Genomic DNA, 23,994 nt, shown 5'->3' with positions numbered 1-23,994 from the left:
TGTTGTTGCCGGTTTATCAACATAATTAATTCGTACGTCTTTTAATTTTAAGTTATATAGATCATTTTCAAGTTGTTCACATCCAATCAAACATTAATTCTTGTAAATATTGCAAATCTCATTCACAAAATTGCAAGAAAAACCATCTCTATCAAGCATAGAAACAGAAATAATATTTTTAACTAAATCTGGCACAAATAAAACATCTCTCAAAAATAACTTAAAATCGTTCTGCAAAACTAAATAAACGTCTCCCACAACTTTGGCTTCAACTCTAGAACCATTTCCGAGCCTTAGCTGGGTCTCACCCATCCTAAGCTTACGACTTCTTGTCATCACCTGCAAATCATTGCAAATGTGAGATCCACATCTGGTATCCAATACCCAAGAAGTAGTATTAAGTGAAACATTTATTTCAATGTAAAACATACCCTTTGCAGTTCGCAACTGCTCGAGATATACTTTGCAGTTACGTTTCCAATGACCGGGTTTCTTGCAGTGATGGCAAACGTCTTCAGATCCGTTCCCCATTTAAGCCTTTGTCTTGCTCTTCTTCTTTGGTACAATTTTCTTGGGTGGGGCAGAACGTTTTTTACCCTTTCCACTTGGCCCTTTCTTAGAGTTAGAAGAGGAACCAACCAAGAGTACCGGTTTATCCTTCTTTAATGTGGCCTCATAAGTCACAAGCATATTGATCATCTCTTCAAGGGTGGCCTCTATCTTGTTCATATTGAAGTTCATCACAAAGCCGTCAAACGACGAAAGAAGAGAAAGAAGTAACAAATCCGCGTTTAGTTCATGCTCCAATGTCAAGTCGAGTGTTACCAACTTTTCAATGAGCCCAATCATGTGTACCCCATGCTCACGGACCGAAGTCCCATCTCGCATTCGGCATGTCATGAGCTCTTTGACGGTGGCATACCTCTCCGATCTTGGCTGAGCTCCAAAAAGTTCCTTGAGGTTCTTGTGAATGTCAGCAGCATTTACGGCATCATCAAATCGCCTCTGAAGTTCATCAGAAATCGAAGCCTGCATGTAGCTTTTGGCCTTGATATCATGGTCCCACCATAGATCAAGTTTGGCCAACTCTTCCGGACTTGTATTAGCCGAGGCTTCCTTCGGAGGAGGCTTTTCTAACACGTAGAAAGCCTTTTCCGAACTAAGAATAATCTTTAACTTACGGAACCATTCCGTATAGTTTGCGCCAGTCAGTTTGTTTTGTTCGAGAATTGAGAATAGTGGATTGCGCGAATTCATTGTAATGAAATACTGAAAAGAAACAGACAATAATCAGTGATTGCTTAATTAATTTACTAAGACATAAAATATGGCGAGATTTAATTTTATGAATTTCACTCCCACTATTTTAACGATTTCACTACCCTCTAGTGAAAACGAGAAATCGATTTCCTTAGTGGGAACATGGAGTCCAATTGACAAATCATAGTCCCGAATAATATCAGCCAACCATAATTTTCAAAAGGTAGAGCCCAATTGCTTCCAAAGCAACCCCCATGTTTTTACCTCATCTCCAATAAGAGCCCAATAATATGACGCCGTTTATTATGACATGTCAAGATGACCCATCAATATTAAGTTGTAATGTACGGTCGCCATGTGGATCCCCAATAATATGAGCCAATCCCATGGGAGTTCCACCCAACTTACAACATGTATCGATCCAATGTACAGCTTTCCGACGAACCCCCCCCCCCCCCCCCCCAATAATATGAGCCGGACCGTGCCCGCGGGTAGCATCTCATACATTGATCGTTGATGCAAGGTAGGAATATTTAAACAATATTTAAATTCCCTTTTGTTTATCTTGATATCAATTTTAAATCATATTTAAAATGAAAAAGTTTTAATTTTGAAAAATTGTCTCATCATATCATATTTGTATGCTTGCGGGATTCATGCAATTTAGTCTAAACATGCATACAACAATAATATCATATATTATATTTAGGATGATCGACCCCAAAACTAATCGACCCGTGGTTGCCAATCACGAGTCTAAGTCCAATCCTAGGTGATATGCAAGTATGCAATGTAATCCTATTACATTGAGCTTCCAATTTACATTTCTTCTGTCTTTATTGTCTGCTGGGCCTACCTTTGTCTTCAAATATTTATCTCCCACTAAGTCTAATAAATTTACAATAAATTTCGATGACAAGTAGGGGATACATATTTAAGGGTGGGAACGGGCCATAAACCAGGCCCACTTTTTATTACAAATGACAAATCAAATTGGGCCATAAACCAAGCCCATTAATAAAACCCAACAACAATAACAAAAACCAAATGTAAATTTCCTAACATACACCTACAAAATTGGTCATAACAATCGACCATCCTTTATCCAATATTTAATTCAATAATTAAATTATTGGATAACATGCAATGACAACATAATTAAAAGATAAAATCAAATTTTATCTAATACATACATAAGATCATATCTTATCATCAATTGTACCAAAATAATTAATTTTATAAAATCTAATTTAACGGATAAAATTTATAAATTTTCCAAAAATTCAAATTTATCCAAAAATCAATTTTAAAAATTTTGGACTCAAACAATTTAACCCGTTGCCTCGTGGACCAATCAAAAATAATTTTCGATCGGACCAAAAACTAAAATTTCAAAAATCTAAATTTTTTTTTTAAAAATCAAATTTTAATTTTTTGGGCTGCTCGGGACGTTCCCGGGCAGCCCCGCCTCCACGTGGGAAAGGGCTGCCCACGTGGAGCTGGGCAGCTCATCGCTGCCCTGGGCAGTGCCGTGCGTTGCCCTTTGGGCAGCACCGAGAGCTGTCCGTGTTGCCCTTCAAAAAAATTTTAATTTAAAATTTTGTTTTGTTTCAAAAACCGAGGCTAAAAATTTTGTACAATCGATTAATTTTAATTGTTTGATGTGAGGGCAACCTATCTCTGACGCCACTATTGAAACACGTTTTCAGATCATAGATCTGATATCCGGTGCAGCGGAAGTTTAAAATTTTTTATATGGAACGATTCCATATCATGGGTATCAAATCCTAACGATTAAATTATGCAAGTAAAATAATAATAATAATTAATATTTTACCTCTTCAAGCTCTGGCTTGATTATGGACTCCAACAAATTAAATCTGCTCTTGTTGTAAATCCAGGAACTGATGACTTGCTCGATCAATCTCCGGAATTAGGTCCATGAACAGAAAACTAAAACCCTCTGATTGATTGCACTAGAAATCAATCAGATGTTTATCGAAGAGATTAAATAGATTTGATCTGTCAATTCAGAATGTAATTTTTCATAAAAATCACAGACTGAATTCTCTCAAAAAGGGAAAGTGGATTTTCGAAAAATCCTTTTCCTATTTTGTGTAATTTTCGAAAAATCAAGCTTGGAATAACTTGTGATTTTCGAAAATTGCATATCAAATATTTATAATTTCTAGACTGGATTAAGTTATATGTCTATTAGGACACTAACTCCTTAGGGCCCATAATCCACAACTTAAGCCCAACAAGCCAAGATTGTTATTATAGAAATTAATATAAAATTCATCATGATTCCGATTGATAAACTGATTTCACCAATGTGCACAGAAACCATTTCTGCACCTTTTAAAGTTAAGATAATTTTTCTGAATCCGAATTCAGTGATTTCTAAAAATGTCCATCCCTATGTCATTTTAGGAAATTCCACTCCCTTTAGTTTAGAAGTCCAACTTCTCTTTCATTAAATTTAACTATTTAAATTTAACTATCTCAACGGGGATTAGTAATCCATTACTTGTGTGACCCTAAATGGTTCAGGGATACAGCTAGCCGTGGGCTCACAACTCCTTGTGACTCGGAACAATAATTTCCGACTTACCCATCGAATCATGGTAAGAGCGTTTAGCAACATCGCCCCATGATTCCCTAGGTATCACTGATAGTGTCTGCAAGAACCAGTAGGTTTTGGTTAGCGTACAGTACGGTCCCTTCATCCAAATATCCCGATCGAATCAACAACCATTAGTACATCGAGAGTCATTCGAGATTCGATAACTATGCAATGCATCTTGAAGATCAAATAGTGACATCGCATGTGCTACTAGGAAACCAAGTAACCTAAATCACATCGAGTACTCTGGCCAGAGATTTGTCACACTAATATCTCCTCAGATCGCATAGGATATCCACACTCGCAAGCGTGTGGTGAATCCTTGACAACAAAGCATTGACTCCTATATGTGTCGTAACTGTACCCAATCCCGACACCTGATGACCGTCATAGAGTCGGTAAACGAGTCAAAGTATAGTACTAGCATATAGAGTCTCCATGATGTTTCAAGTAGTAAGGACTAATGGTGTACAACCAAAACCGCGGACTTATTCACTCAATTAATAATAACCACTTGGAAAGTTCGAATAGGGTAGTTCGATCATTCATCATATGAATATCCATTTGCATGCTTTGAACATCTCTATGTTTCATACCAATGAAACGTGGTACTTGGCATCGCAAATGCTAGTCTCGATCTCGAGCGATCCTTATCCTTATTTGCGGACGACTCAATTGACTAGGAACTGTTTAGAATATACAGTGACTATAAGATGTGTTTCATGATAGTGATCTCTCTTTATTCACTATCTCATCTTACTTACACTATAGTATATTCAAGGTCTTTATCAAAACAACAATAGTATATCACAATATAACATTATGAAGAAAGATAAAAAAAATGTCATTAATGAATGTAAATTATATTAAACAAAGATTGTTTACAATAAGAAACTCTCAAAGCCCTTAGCCACAACTTGGCTAGGGGGGGATCAACTCTTTCAGAGGAGGTGTATATGAAGATTCCACCTGGTTTCCAGTCAGAACATGAGCAAGGGAAAGTTTGTAAGCTGCGGAAATCATTGTATGGGTTGAAACAATCCCCATGAGCATGGTTCACTCGATTTAGCTCCACTCTCATGCGACTGAGATATAGTCAAGGAAAGGCAGATCATACTCTTTTCATCAAAGCAGGAGAAGGTGGAAAAAAGGCCATCCTCATTGTGTATGTGGATGATATCCTAATTACAGGTGATGACAGTGTTGAGATTCTTCAGCTCAAAGGAAAATTGAGGAAAGAATTTGAAATAAAAGATTTAGGATCCTTAAAGTATTTTCTTGGCATGGAGATAGCTCGAAGTAAAGATGGCATCTTCATTTATCAAAGGAAATACACTCTTGATTTGTTGCAAGAAACTGGAAAATTGGGTTGCAAACCGGCAGGAACCCCATGGAAAAAAATTGGAAGAGCAGCATTAAGGAGAATGAACCTTATGCAGACATTGGTAGATACCAATGCTTGGTTGGCAGACTAATATACTTATCTCTCACACGGCCTGATATCGCATATGCCGTCAGTGTGGTAAGTCAGTACATGCATTCTCCAACTCAAAGCCATCTACAAGCAGTGAATCATATTTTAAGATATCTCAAAGGAAATCCTGGCCGAGGACTTATGTTCTTAAAAAATAATAATAACCGAAGCATTGAGGCATATGTTGATGCCGATTTGGCTGGAAGTGATGACTGCAAGTCAACTTCTGGTTTTTGCTCGAAGTTGTGGGAAAATTTGGTTACATGGAGAAGCAAGAAACAAACCATGGTAGCAAGAAGTAGTGCCGAGGCTGAATATCGAGCTATTGCACAAGGGATGTGTGAAGTTATTTGGCTACAATGGTTAATGCAAGACTTGAGAATTACTATCAGCTCACCTATCAAGTTGTACAGTTACAGTAAATCTGCTATCAGCATTGTGCACAACCCAGTCCATCATGACCGAATGAAACATGTAAGGTTAGACCAAAGTTTTATTAAGGATGAAATGGAAGAAGAAGACATTAAATTATCCTATATCTCCTCTTATGATCAAGAAGCTGATATCCTAACCAAGAGTCTCACAAAGAAAAATCATGAAAATCTTCGTAGAAAGCTTGGAATGAGAGATATCTATTCCTAAGCTTGAGGGGGAATGTTGAAGATTTCAGAAATATTTAGGAGATATTGTAGATACTAATTTGTATAGTTTCCTTTTTGTGAATTATCTAGAATAGGAAATTATCTTGAGATCAATTAGTGATTTTATTACCTTTTATTATGATTTTTTTAGTAGAAATAATAAGAATGATTTACGCAATTCTTCTTGTTTAATTTATATACCAAAGTTTGGAAAATCCGAACTGGATTCCAAAGCTCTGAACTCCATATGTTTTTCGCCTATTTTAGCGATTTGACACGTTTTTGGAAACCTGGGTTCGGAAGATCCGAACTGCTACATGTCAAGGTAAAAATCAACACGTCACAAACCCATGTGATTCTCTAGGTTCGAAAGATTCGAACCCAGTTTGGTCTTTCCGAACTAGTTCGGTTCTTTCCAAACTTTATCGGGTCCTTCCAAACTTCCCGATGCTGATTCAACTAATATTCTTGATTAATGATCCTGTAATAATGTTTTAACATATAATTATATAAAACAGAATTCAAGTCACTACACTTCAGATTTATTATTGGCTGTACAAATAGTTACAAATCCTAGACATGAGCTAAGGGTATATATCGCAATCTGGCAAATGATATTCATGACTTATTGAACCATCCCACGGTGATGAACTTCAGCCGTATTTATCTCACCACAAATATAATTGCACAAGAAATTGTTTATTTTGCCTTTTCATCTTCCTCCCCGTTCATGTGGGAGTGCGAGGCTTTGCTTTTGTGGTCAACTCGACTTTTATTTTGAGAAATCTGAGTTTTGATCTTGAATAAATAATACAATTTGTTGTCAAGAAAGATGAAGTAGGCCGATAAATATGTCAAATACTTCCATTTCATTTAAATCAAATAAAAAAAACAACTACTAAAATCGAAAATAATTTCCGATAAACAAAATCGATAAGAATTTTATTGAATATTTTTAAAACATAACAACACAACATATTTTCATGTAATCTAATTATTGATAATTAGATTAGATAAAATTAAATACATAAGATAATAATGAAATTACATTTATGGATCAAAACTGATGAAAGCTAATGTGTGGGTGTCATTATCCGGACCAAAATGGTTGGAGCCCAAACTAAGAACACGATGATGCCCATTTTTATTGGGCCCTATATGATCCATGTTTAGTCATTTCGATTAATTTTGAAAAATTTCAGACGTAGTCGAGCTCACGCGTTAACTTCATATTAATATTAAGATGTTAAAATTAGGAATTAGGGTTCTACAATTTCCCTCCCACTTTGCTCTATTTGTATCGAGGAATGGCTTAGGAAACCCTCCAAGAAGTGAAATCCAAATCATTTTTCTGCATTAAAGCTAGTGCACGAGCTTCAGGTATGCTTCCTCTGTATTTATGTCCTATTGCGTATGAAATATTTGAATTATTTTTCCTTTAATGTTGTTTTAGATCCTGTTATGGAATTCGCAATTTGAGCTTTTTTGGCGTTATTTTTTTAATTTTTGTATGTGTGTGTGTGTGTTACTGTTACACTACCCTTTTATGTTGTATATCCATGATCATTTAATTTCGTATAATCTTTTCTGGTCATGTCGGATTACTAAGTAGGTTAAGCAATAAGTATAAGCCACTTAGCTGATTGTGCTGTTGTTTCTGTAGAGTCGTGCTTTACAAGAGTTTATGAATGCGAGTTTGCCAATTTTTCCTTGCTCTTTTGTTCGGTTAAAGTGAGGTAACTATTATGAATTCTCATGTCTGAAAGAAGTTATTGTAGTGAATCTGTGGTAATTGGTTCTTTCTGTTAAACAACATGGAATCTACTATTTTGGTTAAGAATTCGTGTCCTAAATTTGTTATGCCAAATGTAATATGATATTACACATGGTTCACGTTCTGGTATGGGACATCTTGTATATTTGTATATGGTGCTTTTATTTCTGGGCTGTCTAATTATTTTATTTTTTGAATTTGTGAATATCTAGGGGCCCATAAAGAGATGAACACAAGTGCCAATAGAACCCCCAGATCTGGGCGGCAATCTTTGTTTTTTCAAGATTTAGCATCCCCTGTGTCATCTAGACGATCTGGGGGAAAATTCACTACTCCTGGTCAGGCAGCTGCAGTTTCTGCTCTATGGCGCGAAAATTTTGCGAACTCTGATCTTCCTCCTCCACCTGTGTTTACTCTCGAGGACCGATCTGACTTTTCTCCTGAATCAGGGATTCTGGAATATGCAGTGTCTCCAGAATTAAAATCAGATCCTAGAACACCCACACAGAGTTTGGTCAGAGAATTTTCAACTCCAAAGAACAAATTTGAGGTAAGCACTTCGTACGCTGGAACCAGTAAGCAGTCACTGCAGCATAATCAGCAGAGCCCTGTGATGAATTCTAGCTGGTGGTCACCTCCAAAGAGTGGTGGTATTGCGGAGCAAGAAGACAAGGGGAAGGGTTCTCCGGTTGAAGGTGTGGTTCAACCCGGTGCCTTGTTAGTGCTGCCACCGCCTAGGGAGGTTGCAAGACCTGAACTGAATAAAAGTTTGGTACCGGTGGGGAATTTGGACGAGGATGTTTGGGTTACTGTTTATGGGTATGATTCGATGATTTCTCTTTTCTGTGTTTGAGTGGCATTTACATTATATGTATCAGTGCTGAGGAGTTTATTATAATCTTTTAGCTATCATCCAAATGTATCTGATAATATCTACTAGTATTTGTATATCATTTGGTAAACAATAGACTGATATTTGATAATATGCTGGTATTTGTAGTTTGAGATGCTGTATTTTAAATTTTGTTGAGATTTTTTTTCAATATACCTTGTCGGTCTTTTCGGGGATCAAGCTCAACTTAATTGATCAAATCCAGCATTTATGTGATACAGTTATTCTGGTAACCGCTTCAACCTGTTTGTTATGACTTTATGTGAAGTAAATTTCAATTTTTAAATAATATATGTGGTCTTGATCTTTTCAAATTTTGAAAGAACATTCCATCCCATTTTATGCAAGAAGACTGAGCTCGCTGTTTAAACAATTCAAGGTTTGGAATATCATTTTTTTATCATTTTTTTAGTGTTTAAAGTTGTGATCATGTTTTAAAATTTGTTTTCCAGATTTTCACCAGCTGATACCAATCTTGTTCTTCGGGAGTTTGAAAAGTGTGGGGTGATTCTGAAGCACATTCCTGGGCCAAGAGAAGCTAATTGGATGCACATTTTATATCAGGTTATACTCTTAGTATTACTAACACAATATGTTGTTTTCCAGATGTGTTATACTTTATACGTTTTCTATTAGGCTGTTTTTAGAAGCTTAACTAGTCTTTTTGTGTTGTTAGATGAGCAGGTTGTGGTTTGTCCAGCATGTTTTATAAACTCATTGGCACAATTAAATTTCACATCTTAGGTAGCTATTGGGGAAGAGATGTGATTGTGTTGAACTGTTTGCGGAGAAAATTGCTGCAGACACACTTTCTATTATTAGTTTTGGATCATTAGCTCTTTGGAGGTGTCAGTCTGATCCGCTTTTTTATTTTAATTATATATTATGGCCGCGATTGAAATAGAGTTGAAACCAACAAATCTTGAAAGATACTGCAAAACGCCTCACTTTTGCTTTTGGAGTACGAACCGTTTGAGAAAGACGAGCGGTGAAGTGTAGGAAGAAGAATATGTAGGTCTTTGGACAAGTGTTTCTTGTAGTTTATGAAGTTACAAAGGGGTATTTAGGTCATTCAACAAATTATTCACACTATTATCCTCAATACAACAAACCAACCAAACACGAATCCTTTTTATCTCAGGTAAAAAAAATCCTCACATGAAACATAATAATCCAATATTGTATCCATACATTAATAATCTCATCATCTGTTCCAAGCACACCCTATATATAAATGAATTATCCTTCTTGCTACCCTTCCCCTCCCGTGTCTTGTTCTGAATGAAGGCCGGCTTAGCTTGGTTATGCACATCTCAAAATACATCCTCTTATTGACATGGTTTAGGCGAATTTACTGATGTAGTAGCATTCCATTTGAGTCATTTGACACAACTTTAAGTTGTTATGTAAATCTGAGTCATCTATTCTCAAGTTTATGAGAAGGCTTTTATTTGATTCAAAACCTTGAAACCTGTCATGAGAAATATCTTGTTGTTATCCTTGAAAAAGCAAGTACTTCTATTGTTTTAGGGTTGAAGTATCTGAGTTGTGTTATTCATTTTGACATTGTCCAATGCATGATTGTAGCGCCCTTACCCGAGACACCACTAAACAGACTAATAATCATGCATAATTAAACTTAACAATAACATCAAATAAATAGCGGAAAACAACTTAAGTACTTTTACAACCCCAAACGAAAACACGGATGATAATCTAAATCTCAAACATTAATACAATCACAATAGAAATCAGAACTCTGCACGAGAAACCAAACAACTTCAACTGGATCACCACCGAAAACTCAACTGCTCTAGCCACTGGCCTGACCGTCTGATCCGCCCAACCTAAACCTGTCCCATGGAATGGGTTGTCCAAGATGAAAACAAGGACGTGAGCGAAAATGGCCCAATACGAGAATGTACGAGTATACAAACCAATATGATGTATACAAATGCGATATGCTCAGATATCAAGGATCAAGTCTAGAATTTCATGCTCAGTCTAGAGGCGTTTGAGTGTGTAGTCTCTGATCTGCCCGAGACATGTTTTGGCTCCCACATTTAACAAGACGTGGACCTACAATGTCCAGGGTCATCAGAGCTCGCGGGTCCCGTCGGACACTGTAACTTTTGATACCAACTGTCCACAAAACAGAACAGGGCTGAGCGGCCCCAACAATAAGGTATATCTCAAAGATATTAGGTCCAATGTGATGTGTCATGTATAATATGCCAAAGCAGTAAATCATGTAATATGCAACAGATAAGAATGCAACATATAAGTGTGTATACTACGTTGAATATCTCAGTCAGTACGTCACGTATCTCACTAAACAATCTGACCAAATTTTACATGTCTGAACATAAACAATACCAACACTGAAATTACTATCATACCAGATCCAGAAACTCACTATTGAAAGTTTTAGGGTTATACCTACGTTCGTCGTCAACTCGCTGATGACGTCTCAATCTGATTGTGACCCTTCCTCAAGCCGTCACTAGCTCTGAAGCTTCCCAACACTAAACTGCGCTAGAGCTGGCTAGAAAAGCTAAGGTATATGGCTAGAACTCGGGAGACAAATCGAGGGAAATCGGTGAAGGAAATCAATGAAAACGACTCCTATTTATGGGCTGGATCCGGATTAGTTTAGAAGATCCTGACTCTATCTTATCTGGCACGTGTCACAGTTTCATTCGTCTAGTTGGATTACTTGGGATAAGATAATCTGAATTATTGACCGGTGGATCCCCACATGCTGATCCTCAATTAACCGATTAATTAATAATGCTTAATTAATAATTCTTTAATCCCATCCTCAATTATACTTTATTCAAACAAGGATTCGGGTCATTACAATGATAGTTAAACACTCAAATGTAGATCCTGATTTATTTAGAAGACCCGTACAGTTGACTCAAGTAATGCATTTGAGTATGATGTCTAGCACAATTAAGCAGTGGTGCACTTGCCTTGTTTCCTTGATTCTATGTTATGGATGAGAGTTATTAATATTGTTACAATGAGTAAGATGGCAAATTTTTGGTTGGTTGTCCTTCGAGTTAACTGTCATAAGCTTTTTGCCTTTTTCAGTTAATTGCACCCCATATTATACTCATGTATTATTAGTTTACAGTAGACTTTTCTGTTTCAAGTAGCAAAACGTCGATTTTGGGCATTAAAATGTTGAGATTCACCTGGCTGCTTATATTCGTACTTGAAATATCAAGGTATATTCATGTCAACTGACAGTTGAACATGCCAATTAGTGGTATATCTAATATGCATTGCAAATCTTTGCGCAGAATCATTCTGATGCTCAGAAGGCGCTCAGGAAAAACGGCTCGGAAATAAATGGAGTTCTTATTATAGGAGTGAAGCCTGTTGATCCGATGCAACGTCATGTATTGAACGAGAGGCTCCACAATCAAGGGTTCATGCCATTCACACACACAACTTCAAATACGATTTCAGAATCAAGCGGTTTCAAAGTCTCCCCTTATCCATACAATCTCCAGAATAGCAATCCCAGTGCTCGACAATCTGCTGGCACTATGGCCACTCCTGCCAAGTCAATGGTGTCAAAGGTTATGGACTTGATGTTTGGTGTCTAGTTTTCAGTTTTGGTGATTTTTCAGCTGATATTTATTCAACCATGCGAGGTGAAAATTCATTACAAGATTGCTGAGCGGTTAAAGTTTCATTTTTTTTTTGTTTTCTCGTCGATACTCGCTAGATTTTGATAAGTGCTGCGTGAACTTGAAACCTCTTACAAAAAATTAAAACGAAAATCTGACTAAATTTGAAGAGATTTTTTGTATTATTAATTGTTCAATTCATTTTGGCTTGTGATATTTTCCTTCATCTTCAAGCCGGAGCAGGGCATTCCTTCGGTTTTGTTTTGTTTTGTTTTTTTTTTATAACATGAAATTCTATCTTCAGAATTTTGAGATGAATGCCAAAATATAAATTTACCTTCTTGATGTCGGTATCTTTATTTTATAACAAAATGCAGGGCATCCTTTCATGAAATTTAAAAAGAGCACATTTATACCATAAGAAAAATAAATAGGTTTTCCATCTCCAAACGTTTTTCAAAATTAACACACGTGTCCCAAATTAATTAAAGGTGAAAAATGAGCTATAGATAACAATTTTATCCTTCAATTATATAGAACATTTGAATTGTCCGTAACTCTTATTTGCCCTAATTTTTTCAAGCGAAAAGTTGCAGCAAAGCATCGTATGGAGAAAGAAGCATTCTTTTGAAAAAGCACAACAAAGCCTCCTTGCGTCAGTCTATTGAATTTGTTTGTCTTCCCTTCATGTTTCTTGTATATTCTTTCTTAGTTTATTCTTCAGAAATCTTGTATAAGGTGACTGGAATCATTCAGATATGTTGTTCTTTCCGTCTTATCGGTCTATTGGCTGGACTAATAATTTTTTTTAGCTTTCCATCTCTTTTACCTTTTTTATTAGGATTGTTGAATATTTTAAAATAAACTTTAGATAATTAGTCACTTAGACAGGGTTTTGAATTTAAAGTAGACTGTACTGTTTTTTTATTCTGTGGATCGGATACAATTTCTATATATTCAGATTGTATGTTTCAATTTTATTCATTCAATAAATTGACAAGTGTCTTTCGTTTGTTGTCTTAGAAAGGTAAGTATTTTTGGTTGTTAATTCATATTTCTTGTTTTCTCATGAGTATTTGTTAATCGATGTTGATGTTTGGTATGGTGGTCGGTTTGAATTTTGCCCGAAATTGCAATACGTCGGAGGGGCTAAGTATGAAATTAAACATTTGAATTTGGACATGTTAAATTTATATGATTTGTATGAGTTGTAAAATTTGTGTGGGAAAATATGTTAAATGTTAGGTTTTCCTTTGAGTTGCCTGGAATTGTGATTGAAAAAGGTCTTATTAGATTAAAACGGATGTCGATATAAGACTGTTGTATGAGCGTTACAAAATGAAGATAACTTGATTTTTTGGATTGAGGAGACAATGGGAAAGCCTTTATAGGTTCTTGATTCATGAGGTAACAACATACATGTTAGGGAATTTAATGAACCTAAAAGAGATAAACATGTAGGTGATGTTCATGTAGATGATTCTCTTAGAAGTGATGAACCAGAAATAATTGGTTTTGGTGATTTGAGTGACTTTGATGATTTTTCTGATTAATCCTACAAAGAATATGGAGATTCAATGTCATCTGGTGATGGTAATTTAGATTTAGCTAGTAAAAGGTCTATTGATGAAGGGGTTTTTGATGATGGAAAGACAAATAGTAAGAGTAAGGAAGAGATATTGATGATGGATGGTGCAATGACCCAGTTGATGATGATGATGATGATGATGATGAGATTTTAAATGTATATGAATTTGATGATAATTCTTCAAAACATCCTATTTACAAAGAGGGGCTTGACATGATTAATTTAAAATGATTGTATGTATGAAATTCAAATTTGCAAGAGAATTTAAATCTGTGTTGTCTGATGTTAGTGTTAAAGGGGGATTTGAAGCGGTGTTTTATAAAAATGAAAAAAAGTAGGATAACAGCCGTGTGCAAGGAATAATAATTTTAGTGGAAGATTCATGCTTCATTAAAAATGGATGGACCAACTTTTCATATCAAAACATTGAAAGGTAGACATACATGTTCTAAAGTAGCAACAAACTGGCTTGCAGATTACAAGTATTTGGCCAAGAAAATTGACCAAGTTGTGAATCTCATGTACGTTAAGACAGATCCATTGATTAATTACATTAGGAGAGCTAGTGTGGTTAATAATGTGGTGTAAAAATGTGGTGTAAATGCTAACAAGTTGAAAGCAATGAGAGCTAAGAATTATGCTCTTCAAAGTATCAGGGGGTTAATAATGTGCAATATGAGATCCTTAGGGATTATTGCGAAACCGTGTTGAAGTATAATCCTGGTAGCTGAATTATAATCAGGATAAGAGAAAATTGTGTTGGATCAGCATTTGGAAAACTGCATTACTCTTTGTGTGGATTGAAAATGAACTTTTTAACCAACTGTAGACCAATTATAGGTTTTGATGGTTGCCTCCTTAAGACTGTACATGGGGTCAGCTACTTGCAGCAATTGGAAGAGATGATAATTATTGTATGATGCCAATAGCAATTGCAATTGTTGAGGTTAAGAATAGAGATACTTGGACTTTGTTTCTTAGTGAACTATTGGAGGAAATAGGAGAGTTGGGCGAAAACAGGTGGACATTTATAAGTGGTAGACAAAAAAGTTGATAGAGACATTAAAAGATTTGGTTCATGATTCTGAGCATAGGTTTAGCCTAAGACATATGTAAAATAATTTTAAAAAAATATTTAGTAGTTTAGAACTAAAGGATTTGTTCTGGAAATTTGAAACAATGGAAATAAAAATGAGTTCAATTTAGTGACGAATGAGATTGCCCGAGTAGATCCGAAGGTTGATTCTATCCTTGAAACAACCCATAAGTGGCTTCTAAAAGTCCCACCTGTTCCTTGGGCAAGAAGCATAGTCTGGTTTGCAACAACAAAAAAAACCACACTGATTGTTTAAGCAACAATAATACATCATACCTTTTGATTTTTTTTTTCTCATAAGAAACAACCCTAATATCAGCCATCCTTTTAAAAAAAGAAAAAAATATTAGCCATCCTTTGAAAGGACCATGAAGGTGTTGGAGGGAATCTTGAATCAATATTAGGCTTCACATGTGTTCTCCCGCTTCTGTTTGAAAAATACATTTCGATCTTATTTTTGCGCTTCCAAAGGCTGTTGCAATTTTTGTTTTGTGAAAGAATGGAGCACGTGAATACAATATCACAATTTAGGAGACAATTAACGGGCAAGTATATTCCTCGAAAAATCGTACAAAATATAGATTTATAGATGCAATGTATGTGCATGTGCATCAATCTCAACAAGGGTACGGGGAGACAGAAAACCTATTTATTTTTCTGAAGGTATAAACATGCTCTTTTTATATTTCATAAGGGGGAGCTGTGCGTTTTGCTCCTTTATTTTACGATGCTTAAATTTCTAGAAAACATTGGACGGAGATATCAAGAAAGTGGACACTCATGTATTAGAGATGATAATTATTAGGATTATATTTGAACTTTTATTTTAAAATATTTTTAATGTTTTATTAATGCAAAAACTAAAAATATATTGATGATACCCGAGAAAATTGGGTAGGTTAGAGTGGGAAACCTCCTAGGTAAAGTGTCTTCCTTGTTTAAGCTTCTGAATGGGTAGAATGAACCTTTTCCGAGTGATGTCTGCACACAACCGAACAAGAAAGGATAGAGGACACGATGCAAGGACGTGGGTCATGTCATGGTCTAGCCATGATTGGTAAACGTGGGAGGGAACGTGTCCCTTGATTTTCGGTGGACGTGGTTGACGATGAATTGATTTAGTCTCCATGTATTGAATGGCCAGGGAAGACTTCAATATGCCACAAGTACCAGCAAATTTAAGGCTTCCCTGCATGGCCAGACACGCCTTCCACCCGGACAGTATCATTAAACCCTATCTCCCACGGGTACCTCTGTCACGCTCCGAGACTGAGACGCAGCACCGACGTTGTTAAACAATTTAATATTGCAACAATAAGACTCGTAGTTCATCAAAAGATCATAAAGCCAGTCTATTACATAAAACGGATTTGTCTTTTACAATCGAAATGTGATTTCAGAAGCGATAACATAAAGGAAACCAAATTATAAACAATTCTTGACGTCTTTTTGTCTTGAAAATTGATCACCGACCCCAAAACATGTTTTTTTTCATCCTTGTCCAATGGATCTTTGTTCTTATCTGGGAAGGAAAATAAAGGGTGAGTGTTTGGAAAAACACTCAGTAGGTGGGGAACGTTCGTACACTCAAATAATAGAATATATATACGAAAATAATTCTGGATGTAAACGAGTCAAGACAAGAAAAATATAGTACCCGAATGTTAGAGTAGGTGCCCGTAGAGCCAAGTGTTGGCCGAGAGCCCTTGTAATAACTCTTGTATGATAATATTTATTTTAATAATATTTAAATTATTTAATTTGACACATCTTTATCTGTATAACCATGCTAGTTGCATAGATAAAGCCTTTGAATATACAAATAATAGAAAGAATATGAGATGGTTATGTGATGACTATCATGAAACTCATATTTTAAATACTATATATCCTAAAACTTTCCTAGTTGATTCAGCCGACAGAAAGAAGGACAAAAGCCGCTCGAGCTTGAGACTAGTATTTGCGATGTGATTACCACGTTTCATTGGTAGGAGACATTGTGATATCCAAGCATAAAATAAGTGCTCCTTGTAGAGTGCACTGAACAACTCTCCCTAAAAGAATTTTCAAGTGGTTTTCACTTATCGAGTGGAAAAATCTTAGTTTATAGTTGTACATCATTAGTCCTTATGATCCCAGACAATATGGAGACTCTATGTGCTATCCCTTCACTTTGACTTGTTTACCGACTCCACTGAAGTCATCAGGTGGCAAGGTTGGGTGTTGTCTCGAAATATGTAAGAGTCGATGCATTGTAGTCAAAGATTCGCCGCTTACCTTCGGGTATGGATATCCTATGTGATCTCATGTATTTGTTGCTTGAAATATTTGATCAGAGTAGGTGGTTATTAAGAAATGAGTTTCTTTAATTACATCTTCGATGCAACTACAGCATGACACATAGTTATCGATTCTTTGACAGCTCTCGATAGACCAATGGTTGTCAAATCGGTCGGGATATATGATTTGAAGGGACTGTACTGTACGCTAACCATAATTGAATGGTTCTTACAGACACTATCATTTGATAACTAGGGATTTTTGTAAGCGATGCTTCTAGTCGTTTAACATGACTGGTTGGGTACCATAAACCTTGAGTTTTCTCAAGTTCTTATTATCAAGGAGTTGATAAATAAGAATGTAGCTATATAGGGTAAGATTATATAGGGACTTGTTGATCCCGAATCACATGGAGATGTGAACCCACTTCTAGTTGTATCATTGAACCATTGAGGATCACACAAGTACTGATATTCTAGATCCCGTTGAGAATAAAATTAGTTCAATGAGTTGAACGACTTATAAAGGAGTTTATAAGAGATAAATTTGAAGTATGACTTCTAAAGGAGAATAAAGGAGAAAGTAACTTTTAATTTGTGGAAGTGTTCCAAGATTAAAAGTTGACTTGAATAAGTAATTAGTTTTTGAAAATGGTGATTTTCAAAATTATTATTATGAACTTAATTAAATTAACTAAATAGTTGAATTAATTAAACACTAGTGGACCTTGTAGAGTCCAAATAATTAAATTAATTCAAGTGTTAGATTAATTAAACACTATTGGGTCTTGTAGAGCCCAAATGAAAATAGCGTTGAATAATTATTCTATTAGTGGGCTTGAATGAGTTCAAATAGGATTTAATTAATTGATTGAACTTAAATGGGTTTCAGTTTGATAATTAATTAAATATTAAGTTCATGGGCCATGTATGTATATGTTTGACCTAAAATACATACAATACATGTGATAGAGGAGATGAAGGGTTACAAAACAAGATGCACAATTTACTATGCATTCTTTAACTTTTGTTATAACACAACTTCTCCAAGAACTAAGAAAACGTTCTCCCTCCTCTCACACACCATATGGATGTCCACCCCATCTAATATTCTCCAAATTTTTGTCTTTCATCTTGTGTGTAAAAGGCAAAGGATTCTCAATGAAAAATACTCTAAATATTCTAGTGTATATTTATGATGGATCTAGTTTGACTAGTCGTGGGCATAATTTGAAGGAGAAGCCATTTTTTAGCAATGTATGCTTTTGGAAGCTTGTCTTTTTGAGCAAGGTGTGCTCTTGAAAGCTTATAGATAGTGTCTACCTTTTCAAGAACTAAGTTGTTCACAACTTGGTCGGAGCCATCATCAATCTTTTAAGATTGATAGGCAAAAACTTCTTAAATATCCTATGGATGTTTTATGCTTTTGAATGCTGCACAAGTCCTCGTTTTTACATAAAAATTTTAAACTTCCTCTGCGTTTCCGGGCACGAGAGAAACAAGATCCAACACCAAATGAGTCATTGAAACATACTAGGGGTGAAATATAAATGTATAGTTGAGAAATCAATCATCAAGTTTTTGTGTTAAACAAATGGTGAATGCGAAATTAAGAAACCAAGTTGAGTAACTCAACTGAACGAATTTGGACAACTGAACTGGGCTACTCAACTGGACTAATCAGGCGAAGTTAAGAAACAATCCTAAGCCTAAATAGATTTGTAAAACTGAACTAGATGACTGAAGATATCGAAAGTTTCAAAACTAAAATTAGCTGTGGAATTGAAGACTGGAAATAGCGACTGAACTCAGCACCTTGACTGAACCATAATTGGAAGATTATCTTGACAAGTGAAGGGTGCTAAACTAAATTTTATGGCGACTGAAGCTTATCAAGAATATTAAAGAAAGTAAATTTCAATCACTAAACATTCTATAAAAAATCAGAGTCCTTCAGATTTGAACTGCTACCATTTATGGACAAGGACAAAACACTGTAGACGTCGCAGTAGGGATAGGGCGTAGAATGTACTATTTTTCAAAGATTGTTCCCTGAAGACTTAAAACACAAGGAAACAGATATTTATTGAGAGGAACATATACTTGTGTAAGAATTTATGACCATTGTAGACCAATGCTTATAAATAGTCTTGAAGATCAGTTGAAGAACACTCTCCAACTCTTACACATTCTCAAAGCTATCTAAATGATCAAGAATTCAGTCAAGCACTCTAAAAAATGCTAAATTTATACAACTAATATAGCACACTCATTCAAGTAAATATTTGATCATTAAGGATCATTTTGTGCTAAGTTTTTCTAGTGTTTTATTCACACTTGTACTTTTAGACGAGGACTGATCTTTGTATTGATTCTAGAAGTTTCAGTTAAGGCAATGTTAAGTCTGATAAGTGAATTTTATGCACTTAATTTGCATATGAATTAACTTGGATTTTGAGTTGTTTCGAGCGGAATTATGCGTTTTTTTGTTGTTTGTGTGATATGCAAGGATATTCAAAAGATGGTGAAAAGAGAAGAAAAATGGAAAAATTAAAGTATTGGAGCAAGCGCTACAGCGCTAGGAGAAGCTTTACTGCACTGATTGTTCGTGAGTGAAGCACGACTGCGCTAGGAAGAGGCGCTGCTGTGCTTGTGGTTTGAGAGGAAAGCGCTGCTGCGCTAGAGAAAAAGAGATGCAGCGCTAATTTGACGAAGAGGCTAGGAAGAGCTGATGTGCAAGGGGCTTAGCTCTACAGCGCTAAACCTGGACGAAAAAGAGTAAACTAAGCGTTGCAGGGCTGCTGAAGGAGAGCTGCTATGCTGGGTGTTCGTGAAAGAAGCGCCGATGCGCTGAATATGTAGTGCTATAACGCTAATGCGTAATTTTGGAAAAAAATCGATTTTGGAAATCTGAAGATAGGGATCGATGGGCTTTATTCTACGGGCTTTTGAGCATGTATAAAAGGGAAATTGAAGAGCATCAAGAAGGGGAGCAACCGCATGCATCAAAAACATATCACGCACAAACGAGAGAAATCGAGGGAGAATCAAGTACTGAGAAATTTGCTGAATTCTGAAGAACAAGAAGGAACAAAGACGAATATCGCATTACCTGGACACAGAGACGCGCTTATTCGGATTTGTTATTCTTTGCTTAAGCTTTTTAAATTCTGAATTGATGTTTAGTTTGAAGAACATGATTTGTTTTGGTTTCTTTTTCATCATGAACTAAATTCTTAAATCTAGAGGATGATGTAGCTTAGTGGAGACGACTTCTGCAACTCTTTAATTTATTGGATTGAACTCCCTTAATTTAATTGTGTTTTTTCTAGAATTGATTGTCTTTCAATTACCTGATCAAGAATTGAATTGTCATATTTATTTGAAATCGGTACCTGGGAGGGGGATTTTGAATAGGATCAATAGAAAATACACTGTTAATGTTTATATAGCTCGGGAGGGTGTATAACTTTAACAGAGCTTTTGTAAGAACATTGTTTATCACATATCATTAAGCCTAGATTTTTACTAGGGATATTGGAATCAAAGTTTAACTGATACATTCTATTTGTTGCTCGGGAGAGGAAAATAGAAACACTTAAGTGTTCTTGTGTAGAGCAGGAGATGTTTCTTATTGGAACATCGATAGACAAGAATGTGGATGAAAAAGAATTTTTGGATAATGATGTCAAAGAGGTACCGTTAGAAACTCATGATCTCAAGAAATTATCTGCCCATTTATGCTATGCATTCTTAGGTTAAAATTCGACATATCTGGTAATTATCTCTTCTTATCTTACTTTAGATGAACAGGATAAATTATTGAGGGTCCTGAGGAAGTTTAAAACTGCCTTAGGATGATCGATTTCTGATATTAGGGGAATTAGTCCTACCATATGCATGCATAAAATTTTAATAGAATAATCTTATACTCCTTATGTGGATCATCAAAGGCGGATGAATCCCGCCATGAAAGAAGTTGAGAAAAATGAAGTTTTGAAGTTGTTGAATGCTGGAGTTAGTTATGCTATATCTGATAGTAGTTGGGTATCTCCTGTTCAAGTGGTGCCTAAGAAAAGTGGAATCACTGTGGTGAAAAATTGAAATAATGAATTGATTTCCACACGTACAAAGACTGGCTGGCGAGTATGTATAGATTATAGGAAGTTGAATAAGGCTATTCATAAAGATCATTTTCCAATTCCTTTCATTGATCAAATGCTTGATAGACTTGCTGGTTATTGTTATTACTGCTTTTTAGATGGTTATTCAGTTAAAACCAAATTGCTATAGCACCGGAAGATCAGCAGAAGACTACTTTTATGTGTCCTTATGACATGTTTGCTTTCCGGTGAATGCCCTTTGGGCTCTGTAATGCACCGGCTATGTTTCAGCGGTGTATGATGGCTATTTTTACGGATATGGTGGAGGAGAATATGGAAGTCTTTATGGATGATTTCCCGGTATTTGGCTCATCTTTTGATGATTGTTTGCATAACATTTCCCTTATTTTGCAGAGATGTCAAGAAAAGAACCTAGTTCTTAATTGAGAAAAGTGCCATTTTATGGTCAAAAAGGGCATTGTACTTGGACATAAAGTGTCATCAAGGAGATTAGAGGTTGATAGAGCCAAGGTGGTTGCAATTGAAAAGCTTCCACCACCAAGGAACATAAAGGGCATCAAAAGTTTTTTAGGACATGCGGGGTTTTATCGTCGATTTATCAAAGATTTTTCTAAGATTACTAAAACCTTATGTAATTTTCTTGAAAAAGACTCCACTTTTATTTTTGATAATGATTATTTGCAGGCTTTTGAGAAGATCAAGCAAGCATTGATCACCGCACCTATAATGGTCGTCCCTGATTGAAAGAAGCCTTTTGAGTTGATGTGCGATGCTAGTTTATATGTTGTTGGAGCAGTTTTGGGCCAGCGAAAGGATAAAATGTTTAGGAAAATTTACTATGCGAGTCGCACTATGGATGCAGCCCAACAGAACTACACCACTACTGAAAAAAAGATTCTTGTAGTAGTTTTTGCTTTTGATAAATTCAGGCCTTATTTGATTGGAACTAAAGTAGTTGTTTACACTGAACATGCAATGATATGATATTTATTCGCAAAGAAGGATGCAAAGACACGTTTGATTAGGTGGATTCTCCTACTACAAAAGTTTGATTTTGAAGTCAAGGACAAGAAGGGGGAGTGAAAATCAAGTGGCGGATCACTTGTCTGGACTTGAGTTGGAGAACGTCAAAGAAGAGGATGTTATAAAAGAAGTTTTTCTGGATGAACAAAATTTTAAGGTAAATTCTACTCTCCCATGATTTGCTGATATTGCTAATTTTTTGTCTAGTGTTGTTTTACCTCCAAATTGAACCGCCATCAAAAGAAGAAATTCTTTCACAACATCAAGTTTTTTTGTGGGATGACCCATATGTGTTTAAAAGATGCGCGGATAAAGTAATCGGACGATGTGTGGCGGGTCAAGAAGAGAAGGATATTTTGGAGCAATGCCATTCAGCACCATACGGAGGCCATTTTGGAGCATCACAGACTGCAACTATGGTACTACAATCTGGTTTTTACTGGCCTTATTTGTTTATGAATATATGCCTTAGTAAAATCATTCGATAAGTGTCAAAGGACTGGAAATATCTCTATAAAACATGAATTTCTTCTCACAAATATTTTGGAAGTTGAACTTTTTGATGTTTGGGGTATTGATTTCATGGGTCCTTTTCCTCAGACTTTTGGTTACTCCTATATTTTACTAGCTGTGGATTATGTTTCGAAGTTGGTGGAAGCAATTTCCAGCTCAACTAACGATGCTCGTGTTGTAGTGAAATTTTTGCAAAAGAATATTTTCACCATGTTTGGCACTCCATGAGCTATAATCAGTGATGAAGGTACGCACTTCTGTAACAAAATTTTTAATACCTTGCTCACTAAGTATGGTGTTAGGCACAAGGTGGCATGCACATATCATCCGCAAACAAATGGCCAAGTGGAGATCTCTAATCGGAAGTCAAGAAGATATTGGAGAAAATAGTCAAAACAAACCGGAAGGATTGGGCTATCAAGCAGGATGATGCCTTGTGGGTTTACCGAACAGCATTCAAGACGCCAATTGGGATGTCTCCTTATCGTTTGGTGTTTGGAAAAGCTTGTCATTTGCCATTGGAAATTGAGCATAAGGCTATTTTGGGCTGTGAAGAAGCTAAATTTGGATCTCAAAGCTTCCGGTGAATTGAGAAAGTTGCAATTAACTGAGTTGGAAGAATTTCGCAATGAAGCGTATGAAAATGCCAAGCTTTACAAAGAACAAACGAAGAAGTGGCATGACAAACAAATATTGCGAAGGAAATTTGAGCCGGGACAACAAGTTTTTCTATTTAATTCCCGATTGAAATTGTTTCCAGGTAAGCTCAAGTCGCGATGGTCAGGACCGTTTACAGTGGTTAATGTATATCCGCAAGGAGCAATCGAGCTAAAATGTATCGATGGGAGGACATTCAAGGTGAATGGGAAAAGGGTCAAACACTATTTTGGGACAAAAAGTGCGGGATGTCAAAGGCATTCTGCTCAACGACCCAGAATAAAGATAGGGGACAGTCAAGCTGATGACTTTAAACCAAGCGCTTCTTTGGAGGCAACCCATGTTTTATGCTTTAATTTATTTTCTTTAGTTTTTTTTTTGTTTAGTTAATTCTTTTTTCACTACT

General features: G+C 35.9%; 1 protein-coding gene across 1 annotated transcript; it reads left to right on the top strand.

Moving 5' to 3' along the window:
- Positions 1 to 7,223: 7,223 nt before the first annotated feature.
- On the top strand, positions 7,224 to 13,206 carry LOC140882792 (nuclear pore complex protein NUP35). The gene is made up of 4 exons (XM_073288994.1): positions 7,224 to 7,381; positions 7,988 to 8,594; positions 9,120 to 9,231; positions 11,976 to 13,206. Exons 2-4 carry the CDS (start codon positions 8,002 to 8,004, stop codon positions 12,282 to 12,284), a joined length of 1,014 nt encoding a protein of 337 aa, XP_073145095.1. The 5' UTR covers positions 7,224 to 7,381; positions 7,988 to 8,001; the 3' UTR covers positions 12,285 to 13,206.
- Positions 13,207 to 23,994: the final 10,788 nt, after the last annotated feature.

The sequence above is a fragment of the Henckelia pumila genome, chromosome 2, assembly GCF_033568475.1.
Source record: "Henckelia pumila isolate YLH828 chromosome 2, ASM3356847v2, whole genome shotgun sequence".
In the NCBI taxonomy this organism is placed as follows: domain Eukaryota; kingdom Viridiplantae; phylum Streptophyta; class Magnoliopsida; order Lamiales; family Gesneriaceae; genus Henckelia; species Henckelia pumila.
The sequence above is the reverse complement of the archived record's forward strand: the minus strand, read 5'-3'. Positions and strand labels throughout refer to the sequence as shown.